Source organism: Euleptes europaea, chromosome 1, assembly GCF_029931775.1.
Source record: "Euleptes europaea isolate rEulEur1 chromosome 1, rEulEur1.hap1, whole genome shotgun sequence".
Taxonomy (NCBI): domain Eukaryota; kingdom Metazoa; phylum Chordata; class Lepidosauria; order Squamata; family Sphaerodactylidae; genus Euleptes; species Euleptes europaea.
The window spans coordinates 21,485,830-21,508,376 of NC_079312.1; the positions used below are offsets into that span (position 1 = coordinate 21,485,830).

General features: G+C 45.1%; 1 protein-coding gene across 1 annotated transcript; it reads left to right on the top strand.

Annotated features, from left to right (window-relative positions):
• The first annotated feature begins 11,720 nt into the window (after positions 1-11,720).
• On the top strand, positions 11,721-21,768 carry LOC130473438 (16 kDa beta-galactoside-binding lectin-like). The gene is made up of 5 exons (XM_056844962.1): positions 11,721-11,762; positions 17,529-17,582; positions 18,141-18,214; positions 19,659-19,830; positions 21,573-21,768. Exons 1-5 carry the CDS (start codon positions 11,721-11,723, stop codon positions 21,717-21,719), a joined length of 489 nt encoding a protein of 162 aa, XP_056700940.1. The 3' UTR covers positions 21,720-21,768.
• The last annotated feature ends 779 nt before the right edge of the window (positions 21,769-22,547 follow it).

The window sequence follows — 22,547 nt, forward strand, 5'->3', positions numbered from 1 at the left end:
TTCTGGAACAGTCCGTCACCCAGCTGGCTTCTCCCTAGATTTCTGTGCAAAACAACACCTAAGGAAGGAAATGGAGGATGAAGAGGGATACATGGCTATCGACCTAGCACGAAGGGACTTCTACATGCAACCCACCCCCCAAAAGACGCAAGGTATTGGTCTGCGTGAGCCACTGTGGCTTTAGCTGGCTGCCTTTAGCAATGCCAGACCAGGATGCTTCATTTGTTTTTTACTTATCTAATTTCTTACCAGTTCTTTCATATCAAACCTGAGATACTGCTAGTGCTCCCCAATATTTATGCAGCATTGAACTTCAACTGTTGGGCTCAACTGGGACATACCATGTTAATCTGGGTCCCTTATTCCCTTAGAGCAAGGGTCTCCAATGTGGTGTGCATGGGTGGCACAAGAAAACCTTTCTTAGTTCCCATCGAGTGTTGTTAGAAAAGTTGGTGGGGCTTCTGATTTGCCACTGAAGGTCTGCTTGGTTATGCAGATTTAAAAAAAAATGTTTTAAGTGGCACCTGCCACTACCCTGTTTGTTAACCCTCTCCCACCACTCTTTCCCAATGTATTTTTTAAATTTATCTTTCTTCTGTCCTGCATTTGGGGTTTTTTCTGTGTGTCTGGCTCCACCTCCTAAGGCAGCCGTTTTGTGGTTGTGTCCAGCGCCCTGTGTCAGAATCCCAAAGGTGTCTACAGGCTCAAAAAAGGAATATGGAAACATTCAGCACAAGTGACTGTGATCTTTTACTACATGAGGCAGAGAGAGCAAAACAGCAGCTTTCACTGGAGTTGCCAGGTCTCTCCTGGCCACTGGCAGGGGATGGGGAGAAGGGTTGCCAGATCCAGGGTGGGAAACTCCTGGAGATTTGGGGATGGAACCTGGGGAGGCCATGGACCTCAGTGGGGTACAATGCCATAGAGTCCACCCTCCAAAGCAGCCGTTTTCTTCAAGGGAACTGACCTCTGTAGTCTGGAGATGAGCTATAATTCCGGGGGATCCCCAGGTCCCACCTGGAGGCTGGCATCCATAGCTTTCACCCACCCTTGTTTCGTTCTGTAACCTCAAAATGGGAGTTAATGCTTTTTCATGATTAAACTTAATTCCACAGATTCCTCCTCCAAATGCCCATGCTGGAAAGTCACGCTAGGGATTCTTCTGACATGCAGCGTTGCTCTGAACGCGGCCCTGGTCACGGTTTTTATAGGTAGGTTTCTGTTAGGCTCTTAATTATGTGAACAGAGTTTTGCCCATCGCTTTGATCCCCATGCTATGTTTTTGGGAAAGCCAGCTTGATGAAGGGGCTAGAGCATCAAATTAGAACCAAGGAGACCTGAGTTTAAATCCACACTTATGCCATGAACCTTACTGGGTGATCTTGGGACCTTCGCTGCCCGTCAAAAAGAGGAGGAGGTGGGGACTCAGGCCCGCTCCTATATAGGCCTCTCCCCCCTCCCCCAAATCAGTCACAAAGAAAGCAGCATCCTGCTATTGGGCTTATTGTTCTGTGACTGTAGCAAATGGGGCTCCTGTTCCCACCTGTCTGAGTTGCGGATTCAGGAGCTGCCACCAGGTGATCTTGGGACAACCACTGTTTCCGCCCAACCTGCCTCACAGTGTTGTTGTGTAAATAAAATGAGGGAAGGGAAACTTGACTGTGTGTGTGTGCAAAGTGCCGTCAAGTCGCAGCCGACTTATGGCGACCCCTTTTGGGGTTTTCATGGCAAGAGACTAACAGAGGTGGTTTGCCAGTGCCTCCCTCTGCACAGCAACCCTGGTATTCCTCGATGGTCTCCCATCCAAATACTAACCAGGGCTGACCCTGCTTAGCTTCTGAGATCTGACGAGATCAGGCTAGCCTGGGCCATCCAGGTCAGTGCAAACTTGACTACACTATTTAAAGCAAGTGTAGGATAATGTTGTCCTGAGGAACTCTGGAGAAAAGCACATCTGACTGCTGCTGTGGTTCCTTTGATATGCTCTCTCCCTCTTTTTTTTACAGTGAAGATTAACCGGTGGCATCCCTTCTAAATATTTCACTATCTCATCTAACTTTTCTGGGAACTATGTGGCAAGTCAACCCACGTAACAGGTTCCAGTATCATATTACCAGTTCCTCCTGTACCTTAAACAGATCAGCAGGTGAAAACAATGCTGATCTACTGGTTTCTGTCAATGAAACCATTTGCTCTGGTCAGCAGTCTTAAAGCAGCCCCCATTTGCTTCATCCCTGTGGAGATCTGTGCTCACCCTTTTCCTACATAGTTTCTACTGACTTTTTTTAATTTCAAGAAGTTTTATTTAACTGTCCATTGTTTGAAGAGTTGGTTTTTATACCCCGTTTTTCTTTACCTTGAAGGATTCTCAAAGCAGCTTACGATCACCTTCCTTTCCTCTCCTCACAACAGACACCTTGTGAGGTAGGTGAGGCTGAGGGAGTTCTAAGAGAACTGTGACTAGCCCAAGGTCACCCAGTAGGCTTCATGTGGAGGAGCTGGCATTCTCAGTTACTCATTTTTAATGCTGTTTCTAGATATTTTGGTTTGAGAGATATCATTTTTATTGTTTTGTTTCTATGCTGCACATTAGTACTGTGAGTACTAGAGAAGTCTTGCCATGGGTTACTAAACCAGAAATAATAGGTAGCTTCATATATGCCAGGAAATGCAAGAACTATACAGTGGTTCACTCCATTTCCCTGCAAACCCCCAAAAGCATACAACATACAACTTTTCCTCAGTTTTTCTCATGAGGGAAGTGGTGCTCAACATGTCATAAACAGAACACGTGATGAGGGAAGGGACTTGCAGCCTAGAATTCGCATTGGGGTAGGGCACAAACATCTGGTTTGCTGGATCAGGGGAATGAAGTAGACCTAGTTTATTTAGATTTCAGTAAGGCTTTTGATAAGGTTCCACATAGTATTCTAGTTGACAAATTGGGAAAATGTGGGTTAGATCCTGTTATTGTTAGATGGATCTGCAACTGGTTGACAGATCGTACCCAAAGAGTGCTAGTTAATGGTTCCTCGTCCACTTGGAGAGAAGTGACTAGTGGAGTTCCCCAGGGATCTGTGCTGGGCCCTGCATTGTTCAACATCTTTTTAAATTATTTGGATGAAGGAATAGAGGGGATACTTATTAAATTTGCAGATGATACTAAACTGGGAGGGGTAGCAAATACGGTAGAAGACAGAGCCAAGATGCAGGATGATCTTGACAGGCTGGAGAAATGAGCTAGAACTAATAAAATGCACTTCAACAAAGACAAATGTAAAGTTCTGCATTTAGGTAGGAAAAATCAAATGCATAATTATAGGATGGGGGAGAGTTGTTTGAGCAGTAGTGTGTGTGAAAAGGATCTTGGGGTCTTAGTAGACCAAACACTGAACATGAGTCAGCAGTGTGATGCTGTAACTAAAAAGGGAAACGCAGTCTTGGGCTGCATCAACAGAAGTATAGTGTCTAGATCACACGAAGTTATGGTATCGCTTTACTCTGCTCTGGTTAGACCTCAGCTAGAGTACTGTGTTCAGTTTTGGGCACCACAATTTAAGAAAGATGTAGACAAGCTGGAACGTGTCCAGAGAAGGGCAACAAAGATGGTGAGGGGTCTGGAGACCAAGTCCTATGAGGAAAGGTTGAAGGAGCTGGGTATGTTTAGCCTGAAGAGGAGAAGACTGAGAGGGGATATGATAACCATTTTCAAGTACTTGAAGGGCTGTCATATAGAGGAGGGTGCCGAGTTGTTTACTGTTGCTCAAGAAGGTCGGACCAGAACCAACGGGTTGAAATTATATCAAAAGAGTTTCCGTCTAGACATTAGGAAGAATTTTCTAACCGTTAGAGCGGTTCCTCAGTGGAACAGGCTTCCTCGGGAGGTGGTAAGCTCTCCTTCCCTGGAGGTTTTTAAGAAGAGGTTAGATGGCCATCTGTCAGCAATGCTGATTCTGTGACCTTAGGCAGATGATGAGAAGGAGGGCATCTTGGCCATCTTCTGGTCACTAGGGGTGTGGAGGGGGGAGGTAGTTGTGAATTTCCTGCATTATGCAGGGGGTTGGACTTGATGGCCCTGGTGGTCCCTTCCAACTCTATGATTCTATGATTCTAAGAAAAGCCCAGTGACAAGTCATGCAGCAATAATTGAGAATACAGTTATGCTCATCTAATATAGTGGCTAAATAAACTCCCAAGTCAATACAGTCGTCCCTACTATATTCCAACCCTGCAATTTCTAGCTGAGTTTTGTTTCTTCATTGAACGGTAAGCTTCGTTGGTCAGCTTACTAGCAGATAGGGTTACCAACAGGCCTGGCAAAAAATGTCCTGTCCCTTTAACAGAGGTTCAGTATGTAGAAATAGGCAGGCAATGCTTTTCAGAGCATGGAAGTAGGTAGCATTTTCTGGCAAATAACATTCCGTCTAGCTTTTATTAAAGGGACAGGGTATTGTTTTTCTCCAGGCAATTGGCAACCTTATCAGCAGAGTATCTTGGCAGACTGAAGAGTTCTTCCACTGCTGTGTGAATATCACTGTTTTTGAGAACATAAGAAAAGCCATGGTGGATCAGACCAAGGCCCATCAGGTCCAGCAGTCTGTTCACACAGTGGTCAACCTGATGCCTCTAGGAAGACCACAGCATAAGATGATTGCAGCAGCATCTTGCCTGTTACATCTTGTGTGTGTGTGTGTTTGGTACTTTTTTCCTGTCATTTGCAATCCACATGTTACGTATGTCGTGCGAGGAAAGAGGAAGTGGCAGTACCTATTTCCTCCTTTCCTATTGCTCATTCTCTTCTTCCAGTCAATGGAGCAATTAAAGTTCTCATTTGGCCCACAGCAGGGAGGAGAGGGAAGAGTAGGACATGCCATGGCTTCTCCGGATAGTAGTACAATGTTCCTCCCTTAACCCTGAGCTGTTTTTCCCTCCTCAAAAAAGTTTTTCAGATGAGAGACGGTCTATCTTGTCAAGGAAACCCTCCCAACTCATGTGACTGGGCAGGAGGCAATTCAACAGGTAACTTCCACTCTACTTACTACAACATTTTTACCAGGGGTGGGGAACCTCCAGCCCGCGGGCCATTTACGGCCCGCGACATCATTGGCTGCGCCCTATGGACTCTCCCACGGAAGCCACCGCTATTGCTGCTGTAGGGCTGCCCATGTGTCTCTGTGTGTGTGAAAGCCACGAAGGCTTCTCCCCAATCGCTCCCGGCCACTCCTGCTGTTGGAGGCGTGCATGCAGGGTGTGTGTGTGAGTCTGTGTGTGTTAGGGTGGGGGGAAGCCGCTCTGCCCGATCTCTCCCGGGTTGCATGCGTGTGTGTCTGTGTGTGTGAGGGCAGGGGGAAGCCATGAAGGCTTCTCCCCGATTGCTCCCAGCCGCTTGTGTGTGTGTGTGTGTGTGGGAACCCCTCTCTTTCTCTCTCTCTTTTTCTTTCTTTCCCCCTTCCTTCCTTCTCTGCATAGCCTCTCCTAGGGTTGCCAACCTCCAGGTGGTGGCTGGAGACCTGGCAACCCTAGCCTCTCCACCCCCCCTGCCAGGAGATCTACGCCTGGTATGCCCCCCAATGATGTTATAAATATGCAGATGGCCCTCGGCAGGAAAAAGGTTCCCCACCCTTGTGGTAGAGCCTGAGGAGGGCGGGGTTTGGGGAGGGGAGGGACTTCAATGCCATAGAGTCCAATTGCCAAAGCGGCCATTTTCTCCAGGGGAACTGATCTCTATCGGTCGGAGATCAGTTGTAATAGCAGGAGATCTCCAGCTAGTACCTGGAGGTTACAACAATACAAAACACCTGTGCCAGAATTAACGTAGTTAAAGAGATTGGTGGCACGGAGGCTAATAATACAGAAACACATTGGTCAAGTTATATAAATTATAATGAGAGCATTACTTCATGCAAACAATGAAATTAGCTACTACACACACATATGAGATTCTCAAATACCATACATTGAATTCAGTAAAGTAAAATTACATAAATCGCTCAATGACGAGAAACCTCAAAATGAGCGGGAGACGCCCGTCCCAAGTATCAAAGCAATAGTAGGTAGTTCAAGAGTCACAAGAGTCCAAAAGTCCAATAAATCAAGGAGAACGTGTGGCTAGTCGACTACTAACGACTAGCCACACGTTCTCCTTGATTTATTGGACTTTTGGACTCTTGTGACTCTTGAACTACCTACTATTGCTTTGATACTTGGGACGGGCGTCTCCCGCTCATTTTGAGGTTTCTCGTCATTGAGCGATTTATGTAATTTTACTTTACTGAATTCAATGTATGGTATTTGAGAATCTCATATGTGTGTGTAGTAGCTAATTTCATTGTTTGCATGAAGTAATGCTCTCATTATAATTTATATAAATTGACCAATGTGTTTCTGTATTGGGCCTCCGTGCCGCCAGTACCTGGAGGTTGGCAACCCTAATTATAGCCCATTGAAGTCCCTCCCCAAACCCCGCCCTTCCCAGACTCCACCCCCAAAATGTCCAGGCATTTCCCAACCCAGTTGGCAACCCTACTCACCTAGCTTTTTTGTGACATCGGCTTATTTGTGACAAGCGAAGCAGGCCTCGTCTGTAAAGCTGCAGCGGTTCCCTCAAAAATCTAAACATCATCCAAAAGCAGGATGACTTCTTTCTATCAACTACAAATCTCAGTTTCATCCTTTTTGCTGGCTACATTCAAGCCGCCACCCCCCTGCCCCGAGGCAAGTATTTATTTACTATATTTACAGTCTGTCTTTCTCACTGAGACTCAAGGCGGAGGGCACAGTGTAAGTCAGTACAATCAAACAGGATATCTAATAGGCAATGTAGAAGGGCTAGGACTGCAGCAACCTGAAACAAAACATAGAGCAGAGGTTACCAAACTTGTTTTGCCTGTGGGCACCTTTACGGTTGCCAACCTCAAGGTGGTAATAGAAAACCATACCTCTATACCTATAGATAGTTGGATTACAAGTATGAGATAACAATTCAATCAGTTACAAAATATGAAAACATTTGAACGATATCAATATTTGAATCTAACAGCAAAGATTCCTAGTAAACCAACATAATACATTGGGCCTGGGTTGATAACTGCACACAACTGAGAGACATATATAACCAGTATAACAACTTGAGTCAATCTTACCAGATGTTTGTGTAATTGGTAATATATTATACAACCTATATACATGCCTGGCTTGATTTAAACTGTTTGTATATGCCCTGACTTGGATGGCCCAGGCTAGCCTGATCTCGTCAGATCTCAGAAGCTAAGCAGGGTCAGCTCTGGTTAGTATTTGGATGGGAGACCACCCAGGAATACCAGGGTTGCTGTGCAGAGGAAGGCACTGGCAAACCACCTCTGATAGTCTCTTGCCATGAAACCACCCCCCCAAAAGGGGTCGCCATAAGTCGGCTGCGACTTGACGGCACTTCACACACACACGCAAAATTATATATATGTATCTGTAAATGTGTGTATGTTTTACATGGGTTTCAGTTGACCACTGAGGAAGGCCAAATAGGCTGAAACGCATCTGGCAGGTGGTTATAGATATCAACCTTAAGGAATGCCATTGTGCTGTTTTAATGTTTTCAAATAATTTTTATCTAGACAAATGAATTATATTTTCATTATTTTTTATTTTTACATTTCATTTATCTTGCACATTTGGTAAAACAATAGGGGCCTTCCTCATAGCCTCAAGCAGACTGTTTCATATTGTGGGAGCTGCCAAAGAGAATGTGCATGAACAGGCAGTTGCCAATTTTATCTGTTTGCAGGGTGGCACCTTAGAAGGCTTTGCTCTGATTAATGAGCTGTCACAGCATAACGTGGCAGGAGAAGCTAGGGTTGCCAACCTCCTGCTATTAAAACTGATCTAAAGCCGATAGGGATGCACCCCTCGAAGAGACTTGGGGAGTTCCAACTCCACCGTGACGTCGTTGATCACTCGGGTGATGGGGAAAGGACCTACATACTTGTCACTAAGCTTTTTGCAAGGCCGAAGTGAACGTAGGTTCTTTGTGGAAAGGTAAACCTGCCCTCCCACCTTGAGTTCCCACCCCGGAGACCGATGTTTATCGGCCTGGTCTTTGTACTTGCGCTTGGCCCTTTCCAGGTTTTTCTGCAGCCAGGGCCAAGTGGTCTGCACCACCTGTACCCAATCCTGGACCTCCTGCACCCCTTCAAGTTCAGGAGTGATGGTAGGAGAACCAAAGGGCCCAAAGTCTTTTCCATAAACCACATGAAACGGACTGAAACCTGTGGAGGAATGGGGGGCATTATTATAGGCATATTCAGCAAAAGGCAGTAGGTCTACCCAGTCGTCCTGGTGGTAATTGACATAACACCTTAGATAGCATTCTACCACAGCATTGACACGTTCGGTCTGACCATTGGTCTGGGGGTGGTAGGCTGAAGAGAGTCCTTGTTCCTCCACCCCCATGACTTTTAGGAAGGCCCTCCAGAATTTGGCAACGAAATGTGCAAGATAAATGAAATGTAAAAATAAAAAATAATGAAAATATAATTCATTTGGAGCGCTATGTCTAGATAAAAATTATTTAAAAACATTAAAACAGCACAATGGCATTCCTTAAGGTTGGTATCTATAACCACCTGCCAGACACGTTTCGGCCTATTTGGCCTTCCTCAGTGGTCAACTGAAACCCATGTAAAACATACACACATTTACAGATACATATACAAACAGTTTAAATCAAACCAGGCATGTATATAGGTTGTATAATATATTACTAATTACACAAACATCTGGTAAGATTGACTAAAGTTGTTATGTGTGTGTGTGTTAAGTGCCATCAAGTCGCTTTGTTTATATACGTCTCCCATGTGTGTGCAGTTATCATCCCAGGCCCACTGTATTATGCTGGTTTACTAGGAATCTTTGCTGTTGGATTCAAATATTGATATCGTTCAAATGTTTTCATATTTTGTAATTGATGGACTGAATAGTTATCTCATACTTGTAATCCACCTTGAATCCCAGTGAGAAAGGTGGAGTATAAATGAAAAGTTCCAGGCAAAAAAACTCCCAGATTTCATCTGTCAATCTGGCCTGGGAAAGCATTCTGTGTCGTTTGGCTCTCACGGGTACCTCTTCTCGGTCTGAACCTTGCAGCCAATTCAGTGAACACCCAGAACTGCATTCCACACCAAATGCTCTGATCCTTTTCTCCTCAGCCTACGTGACTTTTAATCCAGACACTGCTCATCCCCGACTCGTCCTGTCCTCGAATCTGAAGACTGTGAGCTGGGGAGTGGAAGAGAGGAGCCTGCCCAACAATACAGAGAGATTTAATCAGCGCGTTTGGGTGCTGGGCCGCGAGGGATACCTCTCTGGGAAACACTGCTGGGAAGTTGAAGTGAAGGGGAATGGGGAATGGGCTGTGGGGGTTGCCAAGGGGTCCCTGAAGAGAAAAGGATTGCCAGATTTTAGCACTGCTGAGGGGATCTGGGGCATAGGGGAGTATTGGGGACTTGGCAACTATTTGGCTTTCACTTCCCCTCAGCATACACGACTATCCTTGCACAAGAAACCCAGCAGAATCCGCGTCTCTCTGGACTACGCCTATAATCAAGTAGACTTTTTCAACGCCGAAACCAAGACTTCAATCTATACTTTCTATTCACCCCCCTTTTCTGGGGAAAAGATCTACCCCTGGTTCCGTGTGTGGGAGGAAACACAACTCACCCTGCATCCCTGAGACAACAAAATCAATACCAAAGAAGCCCTTCTAGAACCCCCTAAGCTCTATGATGTTGGAGGACTCATGCATTGACTCTTTGAGCTGTGGACTCTGTTCTGGAGAGCCAGGTTTGATTCCCCACTCTTCCACATGAGCCGCGGAGACTCATCTGGTGAACTGGATTTGTTTCCAGCTCCTCCACACAAAGTCAGCTGAGTGACCTTGGGCCAGTCACAGCTCTCTTAGATCTCTCTCAGTCCCACCTACCTCACAGGGGAGGGTAAGGGAGGGTAGGGGAAGGTGATTGTAAGCCAGTTTGATTCTCTCTTAAGTGGTCGAGAAAGTCAGCATATACAAAAACCAACTCTTCGTCTTCTTCTTGAAGAGATGGTGTGACCACCACCAATACCACACCAGTCATAGAGGCTTGAACTAAGGAAGGCAAGCTGGTTCAATTTCTGTAACTGCTGGGGCCTCTTCTTGTGATAAAGCTGCAGATTTGGAGCTGAATTCCTTTCAGTGAATAGAGACTTCAGGATCAAATCCAAAAAATTTGACTTGACCTCAGTTCTAGTAGATCTGCAAATAAATAAAAAAAACAACTTGTTGGTCATGTCTTGTTTCCTGCTTTCTGACACAGCTTCTAGTAGCATATAAATATACTTACTGAAGAACAGGTATAGACAGAACATGGAACAATGCCAGTAGACTGAATCCATTAATCTTGACTGATGGGTGAATTAATAGACCAATTGAGCACTGGATATACCTTCAACTAAGTACTAAAAATACAAATTAGTAATGCAGGATGCTAAATTATATGACCAGTTAATTAAGTACACCTGGATGCTTTTTTGGTAACATAAATCAGCTGGGGTGAAGTAGCGTTCCTCAACATGCCTCTGCTAGAAACCTGAGCTCTTGTTGCCCAGGGCACGGGTCACAACTTGTTGATATTGTACAATCCTTCCCCCCCCCCACTCCCCCCTTTCCTTTTTTCCCCTTCTGTATCCTATAAAAAATTAATTAAAAATTAATTTAAAAGAAACAAAAAAGAAACCTGAGCTCTTGCCTGAGATGTTTAGCATTTATGGCTACACTTCTGAAGTTCTCTTTAAACAAAATCATACAATAACATTGCTCCCTAATGTGCTTTGCATGGATAGATCTACAGTCATATGGGTCCCCCTCCCCCCATGGAAGCAGTAAATGCTTTGGCCTTACCTTTTCTTATGAGTAGTATGATATGGATCCTTTTGAGTATCTCTGCCCTCCTGATACTACCTCTGTTGGAGCAGTGGGAACAAAGCAATAACTTGCCCTTTCTCATTATACTTCTTGCAAATTTTAGTTCCTTTTCTAGAAGAGCTTTGTAGGATGGCTTTAAAAGGAGATTAGACCGATTCATGGGGGAGAGGTTCATCAGTGGCTACTAGGCATGGTGAGTTAAGGAAACTGCCTTCTAGCACTGGGGTTCAGAGGTTTGCTGCCTCTGTAAATGGAAGAGTCATGGGATGGCATTGGCTTCTATGCCTTCTTTGTTGCCTCTCCATGGGGGCAACATGCAGGCCACTATGCCAAACCGGATGTTGGTTCAGATAGACCACTGGTTTGATCCAGCAGGGTTCTATGGACTATTTGTTAAGATTAGCAAAGGGTAGAATCTGCTATGTAGGCATGTGAAATCTTCCTTTCTTTCCCACTGTCAGCCAGACTCAGGGTTGCCAATATGAAATTCTCTTAGAATCACAACTGATCTCTAGGTAGGGTTGCCAGGTGCCCGCTGGTGGCGGGCAAACCCCCAGCAATTTACCCCTCTGCCTGCCGACCACCTGAGGGTTGGTGGGCAAATGTGCACGAGCGTGCCAACGGGCCACTTCCAGTTTACAACCGGAAGTGCAGCCTTGCGATGAGCCTTATGCCACTCAAACTCTTTGTTTGAGTGGTAAAAGGCTCCTGCAAAGTGGAACTTCCAGTTTACAACAGGAAGTGGCGCGTTGGCGCTCCCGCGCACATGCACAATCCTGAGGTCTGCCCTAAAAGCATCCCGCCGAAGGTGAGGGGGGACCTGGCAACCCTATCTCTAGGCTAGACAGATAACTTCCTGTGGAGAAAATGGCAGCTTCATAGGTCGACTGTATGAAATACTAGAGCATCTAGGAGAAAGGGAAGACCAAAAGCAGCTGTAGGGAGTGGGTGTGCTGCTCTAGGACTTCCACTTACCCTATGGTATACCACAGAGACTAGGAGAAACTGTTGCCTGTAAAGGTCAGAGATGGGTTGAGGCTGCTGTTGGCTGGTTTTCTCCTTTGGACCTTCATAGGATTGCCAACTGCAAGCCAGGAAACTCCTGGAACTGTAGGAGTGGAGCCTGGGGAGGGGAGGGTTTGGGAAGGGGAGGGATCTCAGTGGGGTATAATGCCATACCCTCCAAAGTAGCCTTTTTGTCCAAGGAAACTGATCACTGTAGTCTGGAGATCCCTTGTAATTCTGAAAGAACTCCAAGCCCCACTTGAAGAATGGCAACCCCACTTCAGAGTGAACTTTTATCCTTAACCATTGACAAAAACCTGATGAGGATTTTTGAAATGGTTTCTGTAGGCTAAGTGGAATGTAACTGGATAGCAGCCGGTTGTACCAGCACACATATTTAGGATCAAAGGTTTAGTATGGCGTACAGAAGCCTATGAATGACATGAAGTGGTATGAAGTGGGACACTGGAATTTTGGTGGGAGGAAGTGACTTCACAGGAAGGGGAGGAACTGTCCTTTAAGCTAGCTGTGAAAGCACAGGGCATAGCATTACATCTCTGCTGAGCTCCTTCTCCTCCGTAATCTCCACAAACCCCAGGCACTGCTCCCAAATCGCCAGAAACTTCCTGACTTATTTTTTTTATTTATAATCCACTTTTTCCATGATGGGGGGACTCAAATCATCTTTTCGCATAGTTCCCTCCTTCTCCACTTAATCCCCCACAACAACAACCGTGTTGATCTTTAAGGTGTTACTGCACTTGACTAACTGTTTTACTGCAGACCAATATGGCTACCCTCTGAAACTACCCTATGTAATTGTTGTGTGTGTGTTAAGTGCCGTCAAGTCGCTTCCGACTCATGGCGACCCTATGAATGAAAGTCCTCCAAAATGTCCTGTCTTTGACAGCCTTGCTCAGATCTTGCAAACTGAAGGCTGTGGCTTCCTTTATTGAGTCAATCCATCTCCTGTTGGGTCTTCCTCTTTTCCTGCTGCCTTCAACTTTTCCTAGCATGACTGTCTTTTCCAGTGACTCTTGTCTTCTCATAATGTGTCCAAAGTACAACAGCCTCAGTTTAGTCATTTTAGCTTCTAGGGTCAGTTCAGGCTTGATTTGATCTATAACCCATATAATTGTTACTCCTTCCATTATTACTGAAGAGAGTGGTCAGCCTGTCCCTAACTCAGAGAACAATTGTGTTTGGGAGCTAGATCCCTCTCATCCAACTGCAGCAAAAGTTAGACGAGAAAAGTGCATGTTTGGCATCTCTCAATAAGATTGGTAAAAGTACAATTAAAAGGCAATCAGGAGATTGCAAAGAAGCTAAGTGAATTCTTTTGAACTGCTCTTCACAGCAGACCCCGTCAACAGAACCCTAACCAAACGGTGGTTGTTGGCACCTCCTTTTATGAATTTGTTTGCCAAATTTTTTGTTCTCTTTGAGTCGTAGTGCGGCAGAATACTTTTTCGTGGCCCCACCACCAGCTTAAGTAGCTACCCTGTGCCCATTGCTGACTCCTGATTCAGCATAAGGCAGCTTCATGTGTGTCCTTCTTAGAAAACAGCTGTTTCTTACCGAGTCCTAGATGTTTACCTTTATTCTGCTGAGTCTGTGAGGGTTCCCAACCTTCCTGTGCAAACTCCATAAAATCACTTGCTCAGACTGTCATGCAGAAACAAGGAACTTTATTGGAAGCTTCAGGTAGTACAGGCCTTACACTGGTAAAGTTGCAAGTGCTCACCATTTCACACAAACAGAATTATAACCCCTACAGGGAAGCAGATGTCAAACGTATGTTATGGGAATCTCCGAGATAATTGTGCATGGTACAAAAACATCAAAGACCTCAGGGAGCTTGTTAGTGCTATCTACCCACCAAGGCCATAGCTGGCGGGAGGGAGTCAGTGAGAGCAAGGGAGGTGGACGTGGGAAGAGGGAAGAGACATTCCAACCTGGGGCCTGTCAGACGCAGCGCCTGAACCAAGGAAAGGCAAAAGGTCTGGACTGCTTTTACGAGTCCGGGGGGGGGGGGGGAAGAAACATACAAGGCAAAGGCATACAGACCCTCACAGCTGAGTCAAGAGAACCTCAGGGACAGTAACATGAATAGAGGCGAAACATCACACAACACTGTGTATGACAACATGTAATTTCATACTTTCATGACATCCCTTTCCTGTCATTTCATCATGGTGTGTTCTTGATGTCTCCTGGGGCCAATTAACGGCTTTTGTATACTTAAAGCAGGAAAGCGAAAACAAAGATAATAGTGTGTCCAATTGCTATAATTATATGGAGAAAGTTTTTCTAAGGATAATATAGGAGGTTGTTTTGGAAAGTAACGGAACAAACAATGGTCCCCAGTTTAGGTCGAAACAACTTAATGGATCTAATTCTCGAGAGCCTCACTTTTTCAGCATGAGTGCTTTAATTTGAACTCTTGTTTACACAGGTGGGCACAGGTTCCTGCTGAAATCACCCACGTGTTTTGTTACTGCGCACTCACAGATGCCATATCTACATGAAAGTGTGCTTGCTTAACTCTCAACAGGCCCCCTAAAGAATTGTAGAGTTGTGTTTTGGCAATAGTACTTTGAACAGTGTCAGAGATCACTATCCTTTAAACAGAAATACTAGGACTCTGCAGAGAAGGAAGGATGGTTAAACCAGCTTAAATCTGTGCTGTAGATACGTCCATAGGATGAAAGTCCCCTATAGGTAATTCCAGCACATACTAGGAAAGAAAATGGCATCAAATCCCACCAAATGAATGGATGCTCCTCAGGACCTACCTTGGCAGCAACATGGAACCCATTGTCAGAGCTAATCTTTCCTGGTGGGTGCCAGCTACAGTTAGCAACCATAGCATAGGGGCTTGTATGTAATAGGTTTCACTATATGACCCATCTAAAGGTCCCAATGCATGGGCTGAAGACAACTACTCTAGTAGAAGCTGAGCGATGGGGTGTTTTGTCCTGACAGAAACTGGCATCTCTCAAGTGAGGCCTAGGCGCTGTCAGAGTTGACATCAGCAGTCCAGAAGTTGGACAAATACTGAGGCCAGAGGGCTTCCCAGGTACCCACATAGAGATAAACTTAGTGCCCCTGGCATGAAATAATTGTGTTACGTTTACTGCAGTAAAGGGAAGAGTGCAAGTTTTACCACTTTTAGTGTGACGAATCACTAGGGAAAGCCCAGTAGAAGTAGGGTTGGCAGATCCCTCTCTGCCACCGACGGGAGGTTTTTGGGGTGGAGCCTGAGGAGGGTGGGTTTGGGGAGGGGAAGGACTTCAACGCCATAGAGACCAATTGCCACAGGGGCCATTTTCTCCAGGGGAACTGATCTCTGTCAGCTGGAGATCAGTTCTAACAGCGGGAGATCTCCAGCTAGTACCTGTAGGTTGGCAGCCCTAACTAGAAGCTTAGCGTCTGCTAAGCTCTTCTTCATGGGGTTTACCTTACAAACTGAAGAGCATGATCGGTCTGATTATAAGCATATTTACTCCAGAAGTAAATCCCACTGGGTTTAACGAGGCTTACTTCTATATCTATGCAATACCTTTATTGAGACCAACCCAATTACACACAACAGTGTGCAAACCTTTGAGTCCTCCAGAACTTTTCGTCAGTCAGGGCAGATGTTTCAACATAAAAAGAGAGGAAAGCAGATTTTAGGCAGATTTTTAGGTCATGGTTGATACCAGCAAACACAGACAAGGAGCAAGCATTCAACTCCATAAAGACCAAAAAGTTGACAGGGCTGGCCAGAAGTCCGTTCTCTCTCTCTCGTGTTCTCTCTCTCGTGTTCTCTCTCTCGTGTTCTCTCTCTCGTGTTCTCTCTCTCTCTCTCTCTCTCTCTCTCTCTCTCTCTCTCTCTCTCTCTCTCTCTCTTTCTTTCTTTCTTTCTTTCTTTCTTTCTTTCTTTCTTTCTTTCTTTCTTTCTTTCTTTCTTTCTTTCTTTCTTTCTTTCTTTCTTGATCTGCGCTCTGAAATGTTTGGGTTTTACTTCTGCCCAGTAAAATCAGCAGAAGTGGATTTAAAAATAATAATAAAGGAGCTTTAAATTATAGGAATTATGTCAACATTTGCCATTTTTGGATGTGCATATTTTGTCCCCTTTGTTGAGGGCTCTTCTGTTTTGGTCTTCTGTAGGTGACACTCTCAGAAGAAGACACTGAGGCGGTACATGGTATAGCCTCTATATACTATAGCGTACAACAAGCTGAGAAAGAGCCAGTTCCAAACTATCTAAATTTATGTTCTGGCAGAGAGCCACGCTCTATACATCATGTGCTGAAGCATGCCTCTCTCAAAGCATGGGTGTCTCTTTCCGATGAAATAGATAAATGTCATTTCCTCCTAGGAGCAGATTTGTGTGACAGGCAGTGGTGTTGCCAAAAGACCTACTCCCATGTTCCTTGAAACCATGATTTATAGCATTTATAGACTTGATTTATAGCATCAAAGTCCCTCCCCTCTCCAAACTCTGCATTATTCAGACTCCACCCCTCAAATCTCCAGGTATTTCCCAACCCAGAGCTGGCAAGTGGCAACCCTATGGATTATGCATGCTGTTTCTGACCCTTGGGGTCGCCTCACTATCCCTGTTTTAGCTCAAATTTGAAAACATGGGCAAAACGCGAGGAAACACAGGGGGAGAGCGAGGCGAACTCTGGTGGCTGGAAACAGCATACATAATCCAAACAAAGACCCAAAGCCATTGGAGGGGTGACGGCGAGGGAAACAGAAATGCATAAAAGACCTAGGTGGCTTTCTTCAAACAAGTGTCTATAGAACTGCAGCACAGTCCTTCCTTGGGACCCAGTTTTTCTGGATCCCTCATGCTACACATTTCATGGGATTCTACCCTGATTATGATTAATTCATCCTAGACCACGTGGTTCAATGACCCCTATCTCTATGGCTAGAAAACATATGTGTTCCTGCCTCCATATGACACAGGGACTTTCTTTAAGAGTTTCTCCTTATTGAGTGAGATGTGTAAAAGGAATCAACAAGAGAGACGTTAGCATATTTACTCGAAAGGAAGATGACCCTGAATGTAAACCCCTTTAAAATGTTTCAAGGTCAAGTCGCAAACCACCTCATGGAGTTTCAAAGGCAAGAGATGAGCAGAGGTGGTTTGCTATTGCTTTCCTCTGCATAGCAACCCCCAGTCTTCCTTGGTGGTCTCCCATCCAAGTACTAACCATGGATGACCCTGCTTAGCTTCTGAGCTCTGATGAGATCAGGCTAGGCTGAGCTACTAGGGCTGTTAAAAAATATTACACTCAAAATAATAATTATTCTTGGATGTAACTGTAACTTGTATGTGAATGTAAGATGACCTCCTCTCTCTCTCTTTTTATGGCATACCTATGGAAAAAAAACGAGTCTTGCATTTGGGTGATGAATACTGTACTTAATCAAATGTGACTGGACGTGTGCCACCTGCCAGGTGAGGCCCAATTTCCATTGCTCATTCGATGGCTTGGGCTTTGACAGACTTGCTTCTGATTGGTTGGAAAGAAGAACAGCTTGTTCCAGGCCATGATTTAAAAGTCAGACAGCCCAGGGATTCCGTGTGGAGCCGATTTGTCAAGCCTTCGCAATGGAATCCGTAAGTTGCCTACAGAGTGAGGGTCTGGGTATCTGTTTGACAGATAGGCTGAGTGTATTTGAAATGTGAATGTCCAAAAGTACACTGTAGTCTTTGTTCTGGTTAATGGTTAGGTGGGATGGGTTGTTAAAGCTAACACTGTTCTATCATAATATCTAAAGCTATTCTATGAAAGGTAGCTGGGTAACTCTGAACCGAGGGGGATAGCAGAGTTATACCATTCTAATTCCATCATCATCATCACTATTATTATCCTGCTCATAACTGACGATGGGAGCTATGAGTCTTGAAAGCTTATACCCTGAAATTCGTGTTGGTCTCGAAGGTGCTACGGGACTTCACTCTAACTGTTCTACTGCAGACCAATAAAGCTACCCTCTGAAACAATTAACACTAGTACTATTATTGTTTTAGTTGACAGTTTTTTTTAGTGTTTCTTCAGGTAAGAAAGTTTTAACCATTTCTCTTGGGAAACGAGTGTATGTGTCCTCATGTCTATTTTTTCTCATGCTAGAGAGCATTTGCCTTCTAGTAATGCTGCTTTTCCCTTTCCCTCAGCAACTGGTTGTCATCAACTTGCATGCTAGAAAATGCATTGAAGTGAACGGGAAAGTCCCCCCGGAGGCCAAAAGGTTTGTATTGGTGGGCATAAACCGTGATCTGGGTAGATGGTAAGAATATATGTTCGTCCCTTTGAAATTCTGAGCAAATGTGGAAATTGCAACCTGGAAAGGATCCTGATTTAATCCCTCATATTAAGTACTCAAAACATGTCCTTTGATTCTGAAACAGGGCATGGCCAATGACCTTCTCCACTAGTCAGAAGCATAAATAATAATTCTTCTGCCCCTGGTAAAGTAGCCAACTTACCAGCCCCTGCTCCTGGGCTTGAACGGCAAGTTGACCTACAGGCTGTAAGGCAGCAGCCCTCAATCCTGCTGAGCCATTAAGCACGTTTGGAATTTCTTTGCGGGGTGGTGGGCACAGTTGCAAGACTACTGTCGCAGGTGAGAAGTCAGAAAGTGCTGGGAGGTTCCAAGCCCAGTGTCCTATGAGGGAACAGCTCCTTCTAAATGGACCCTCCCTGCAGACCCAAAGCTCCTTAGATCTCCTGAAACTCTTCTGCTTCAATGAGGAGGAGGAAAGCTAAGATTGGGGGGTTGCTTTGGGGAAGAAGCAAGTTAGCACATCTGGGAAACACTTCTGAGAACACCATCACCATGGGTGCTCCACTAGGGATAAGTGTTTTAAGATTTCTTCCTGAAAAACCTTGCCTGCATATGTCATGGGAGCCCACCAGTCTGGCTTGTTCTCATCTACAATACTACCAACCCCCCTACTACCAAGACTGGACACAGGCACTATTGCCTACCATAGATGCATGTACTCCTGGGAGTGTAACATACAGAATGTGGGGCTGGAGGACACATGCACACATGACATTGCCTTATACTGAATCAGACCCCTGGTCCATCAAAGTTTGAAGACATCTCAGAAGCTTAAGATTGCACAAATTGCAACCAGAAGACTCTGGTCTGGGGTCAGATGCTCACTGGGTATTTGCTTCCAGGTCCAATTTAAAGTGCAGGTGATTACACATGCCACCTATGCTCTTCAGACACCTTGTGGTGCCCAATATTAGGACAGCCCAACAGTCAGATCATGGGCTTTTTCTGCGGTAGGTCCAGTCCTCTGGAATGGGTGTGGAGGGCTCTTTTGCTCCATTCAGAAAGGTGTATAAGGTAGTTTTATTTCATAGGGCATTTGGTGGAAGATAAATTGTCTGGGCAGATCTTAATCTTTGCAGAGTTTTAATTTTGTTGTGGACTAGTGGAATATTTCCTTGAGTGGTTGGACTTAAGATCCATCAGCTACTATTTAATTGCAATTAGTTCCTTTGTTATAACTTAATTCAGTCCAAGGAGTCAAGGCAGGAAATAAATAGCAAAGGGGGTACAAACTAGAAATAAACATCAAACTAGTGGAGTATTTCCTTGAGTGGTTGGACTTAAGATCTGCCAGCTGCTATTAAATCGGAGCATCAGTTGTGTTCTCTAATGTGTCCTTTCCCCTTAGCTTTGCCCTCAACGTGGGCTCAGATGCCTCAAACATCCTGCTTCATTTTAATCCTCGCTTCGACAGTGGAAAGGGCATCGGAACCATTGTGTGTAACTCCTTGAAAAATCAAGAGTGGGGTGAGGCGCAGAAGAATTCTTTGTTCCCCTTCCAGCAGGGAAAAGAAGCTAAGGTGAGTGGAAGATGGAAAAGACTTTGAGGGAGAAGCAGGGATGGCTCCAAAGCTGGATGAGGTGTCCTTGAGCGAGGCACGCTCAGTGGGCCTCCTTAAACTGGAAGCAAAATGGCACACAGACCTCCTCTCAAGCTTTCTGGGGCACTCTATGTTGAGTGACAGTGATGAGCATTGGCTCTGGTGTTGGTGCCTGGGAAATAGCAGATGTTCCCTCTGAAGAGGAACTGGAGGGGCAGGTGCAATGTGGACTTCCCACCCACAACAACCAGAAGTTAATTCTCAGCATGAGAGTCCCAAGAAGGCTAAGTCCTTCCACTTTGGACCCAGAAACACCATTTTTGGCGGCAGGGAGAGAGATCCGGAACCAAGCAAGGTCAAGCCCATTCCTGAGTCAGTTCAGGATGAAAGAGTATTCTACAAGCGCTTGCACAGGATGCTGTAATTTAACTTGTAAAATATCAATCTGTGATGTCATCCCAAAGCAAAGGAGGTTGTTGTTTTTGCCATACGTAATATTGGTATACACATGCAAAAGCACAAATCTTTACTGCCATAAGCCAATATAATTGTGTGCAGCTGCTGTACAGGGTATATCAACAATATACATGGCACACAATATGGAAAGGTCCAGGAACTAAATCTAGACAGCCAAGACACCTCATCCAGCAACTAGCATAGGCCCTGATCCCAAATAGCCTGTATGTGCATGCACATATATTCTAATTATATATCTGGGCCACTTTCTCTCAAGCTGAGACCACAGTTGCATAATGAAATGTGGGCAAAATGTTCTTTAACCCCTTCCTAAAATGGCAGCAGAAGGTCTGCTTTCTTCTCCTCCTTGATTGGCTTGGCTGCTCCCTTGCATTCGTCCACCTTGGCGTAGGCAGGGAAATGAATCGCTGACATGAATGAGACAGGACTTTCAAAGCCTCTGTTGCAGGCCATATTAGGGAAAGGAAGGTTAAAATGTTGGAGTGGGAAACCCAGGTTTGAATCCCTGCTCTGCCATGGAAGCTTGCTGGGTGACGTTGGTCTAGTCTGACTCTCTCAGCCTAAGGTACTGCCCAGGGTGGTTGCTGTGAAAACAAAATGGAGGGACAGAGAGCAATGTTGTAGGCATCTTTGGGATGCCCACTGGGGAGAAAAGCAGGGTAGAACTATCTAAATAAAATGTCTGGTCGCTATATTTATTTATTTATTTACTAGATTTGTATGCTCCCTTTCTGCCCAATCATGGCCACTGAGGCAGCTAAGGCTGGACCTCCAGAGAAACTGATTGGCTACTCTGTGAGGCAGGATGCTGGACTAGATGGACCACTAGTCTGATCCAACAGGGCTTTCCTTATGTTCTGATGTTCATATGAAGCATCTTGCTGGTCCTTCAGCTCTTGGCTGGTCTTAAACTCTCTCTCTTATTTGTTGCTCTTTCTGTGGAGTATAAAGATGTGAGATGCCATGGCTCCCCCACAGAATTCTGGGAAGTATATACCGCCATAGTTCCTACTGAGGGGAAAAGTCTGCTACATTTCCCATCGCCCAATATTGCCATTGCTTCTGTTGGGTGACCAGAAAAAAGAGATGCCCCTGAGGTAGAACTCCATATGGTATGATTGCTACACAGTCTTTAATGGCACCCTGAATTTGCCCCACACTCACCATCTCTAGGATGATGGAAGTGTGTCACCACCTCCCCCACATAACTGCTGTAGGCTGACTCCTTGATCTCTCTTTCTCAGTTATCGATCTCCTTCGATGCCAAAAATTTGACAGTGAAAGTGTCTGAAAAGGAAGCGATCAAGTTCCCCAACCGCTTTGGGTTGGAGCGCATAGAATTTCTCTCAGTGGATGGAGACTTCAAGGTCCAACTTATCAAGATTGACTGACTTCCTTTGTGCTGGCCTCTCATTCTGTCTTGGTAGAAATAAATCTGCAAATAAATCAATACCTGCTTCTTGATGTCAGTGTGATCTTTTCTTATTTCTAGACTCCTTGGGCTTGCTGCCCCCATTCAAATCTCTGTTTTGGTGCTAGTTTTATTGACCAGGCTGCTCTTTAGCATGCAGTTCTTTTCCTTAACCCTACACACTTTTTTTAACTCTATAGTAACTGCAAAGGAAATATACATGAGAGATGCAACAATCCCTGAAAATTGTACCCTGGGATGCTATCGGATCTTGGAAGCTAAGCAGGGTTGGCCCTGGTCAGTATTTGGATGGGAGAGCAGGTCACTACACAGAGGCAGGCAATGGCAAACCACCTCTGAACGTCTTTTGCCTAGAAAACGCTACAGGGTCACCATAAATTGGCTGCACTTAACGGCACTTTCCACCACCAGCAGCAAATACAAAACCTAGAAATCTTGGGAGAGGGGCGTTATTAGTGGTTTGGCATAAGAGCCAGTGTTGGATTCAGGTTGGGAAGAGCTACATTCTAATCCTGATCTGCTAAGAAGAATTAGAGGGGGTGCATTTTAGCATGATATACATCTAAACTACTTCACAGGGTGGCTGTGAAGATGAAGAACAACTCCATGGATGCCACCCTAGGCTCTTTAGGAGAGCAGGATAAGAACATAAGAAAAGCCCTCCTGGATCAGACCAAGGTCCATCAAGTCCAGCAGTCTGTTCACACAGTGGCCAACCAGGTGCCTCTAGGAAGCCCCCAAACAAGACGACTGCAGCAGCACCATCCTGCCTGTGCTCCACAGCACC

What these genes read in the sequence shown, in the direction of transcription:
- LOC130473438 (XM_056844962.1), top strand. Translation starts at nt 11,721, where the DNA reads ATGCACAATCCTGAGGTCTGCCCTAAAAGCATCCCGCCGAAG. An exon ending in CTAAAAGCATCCCGCCGAAG is followed by an intron (nt 11,763 to 17,528) that starts GTGAGGGGGGAC and finishes TTTAAAAGTCAG; the next exon opens with ACAGCCCAGGGATTCCGTGT. An exon ending in AAGCCTTCGCAATGGAATCC is followed by an intron (nt 17,583 to 18,140) that starts GTAAGTTGCCTA and finishes CCTTTCCCTCAG; the next exon opens with CAACTGGTTGTCATCAACTT.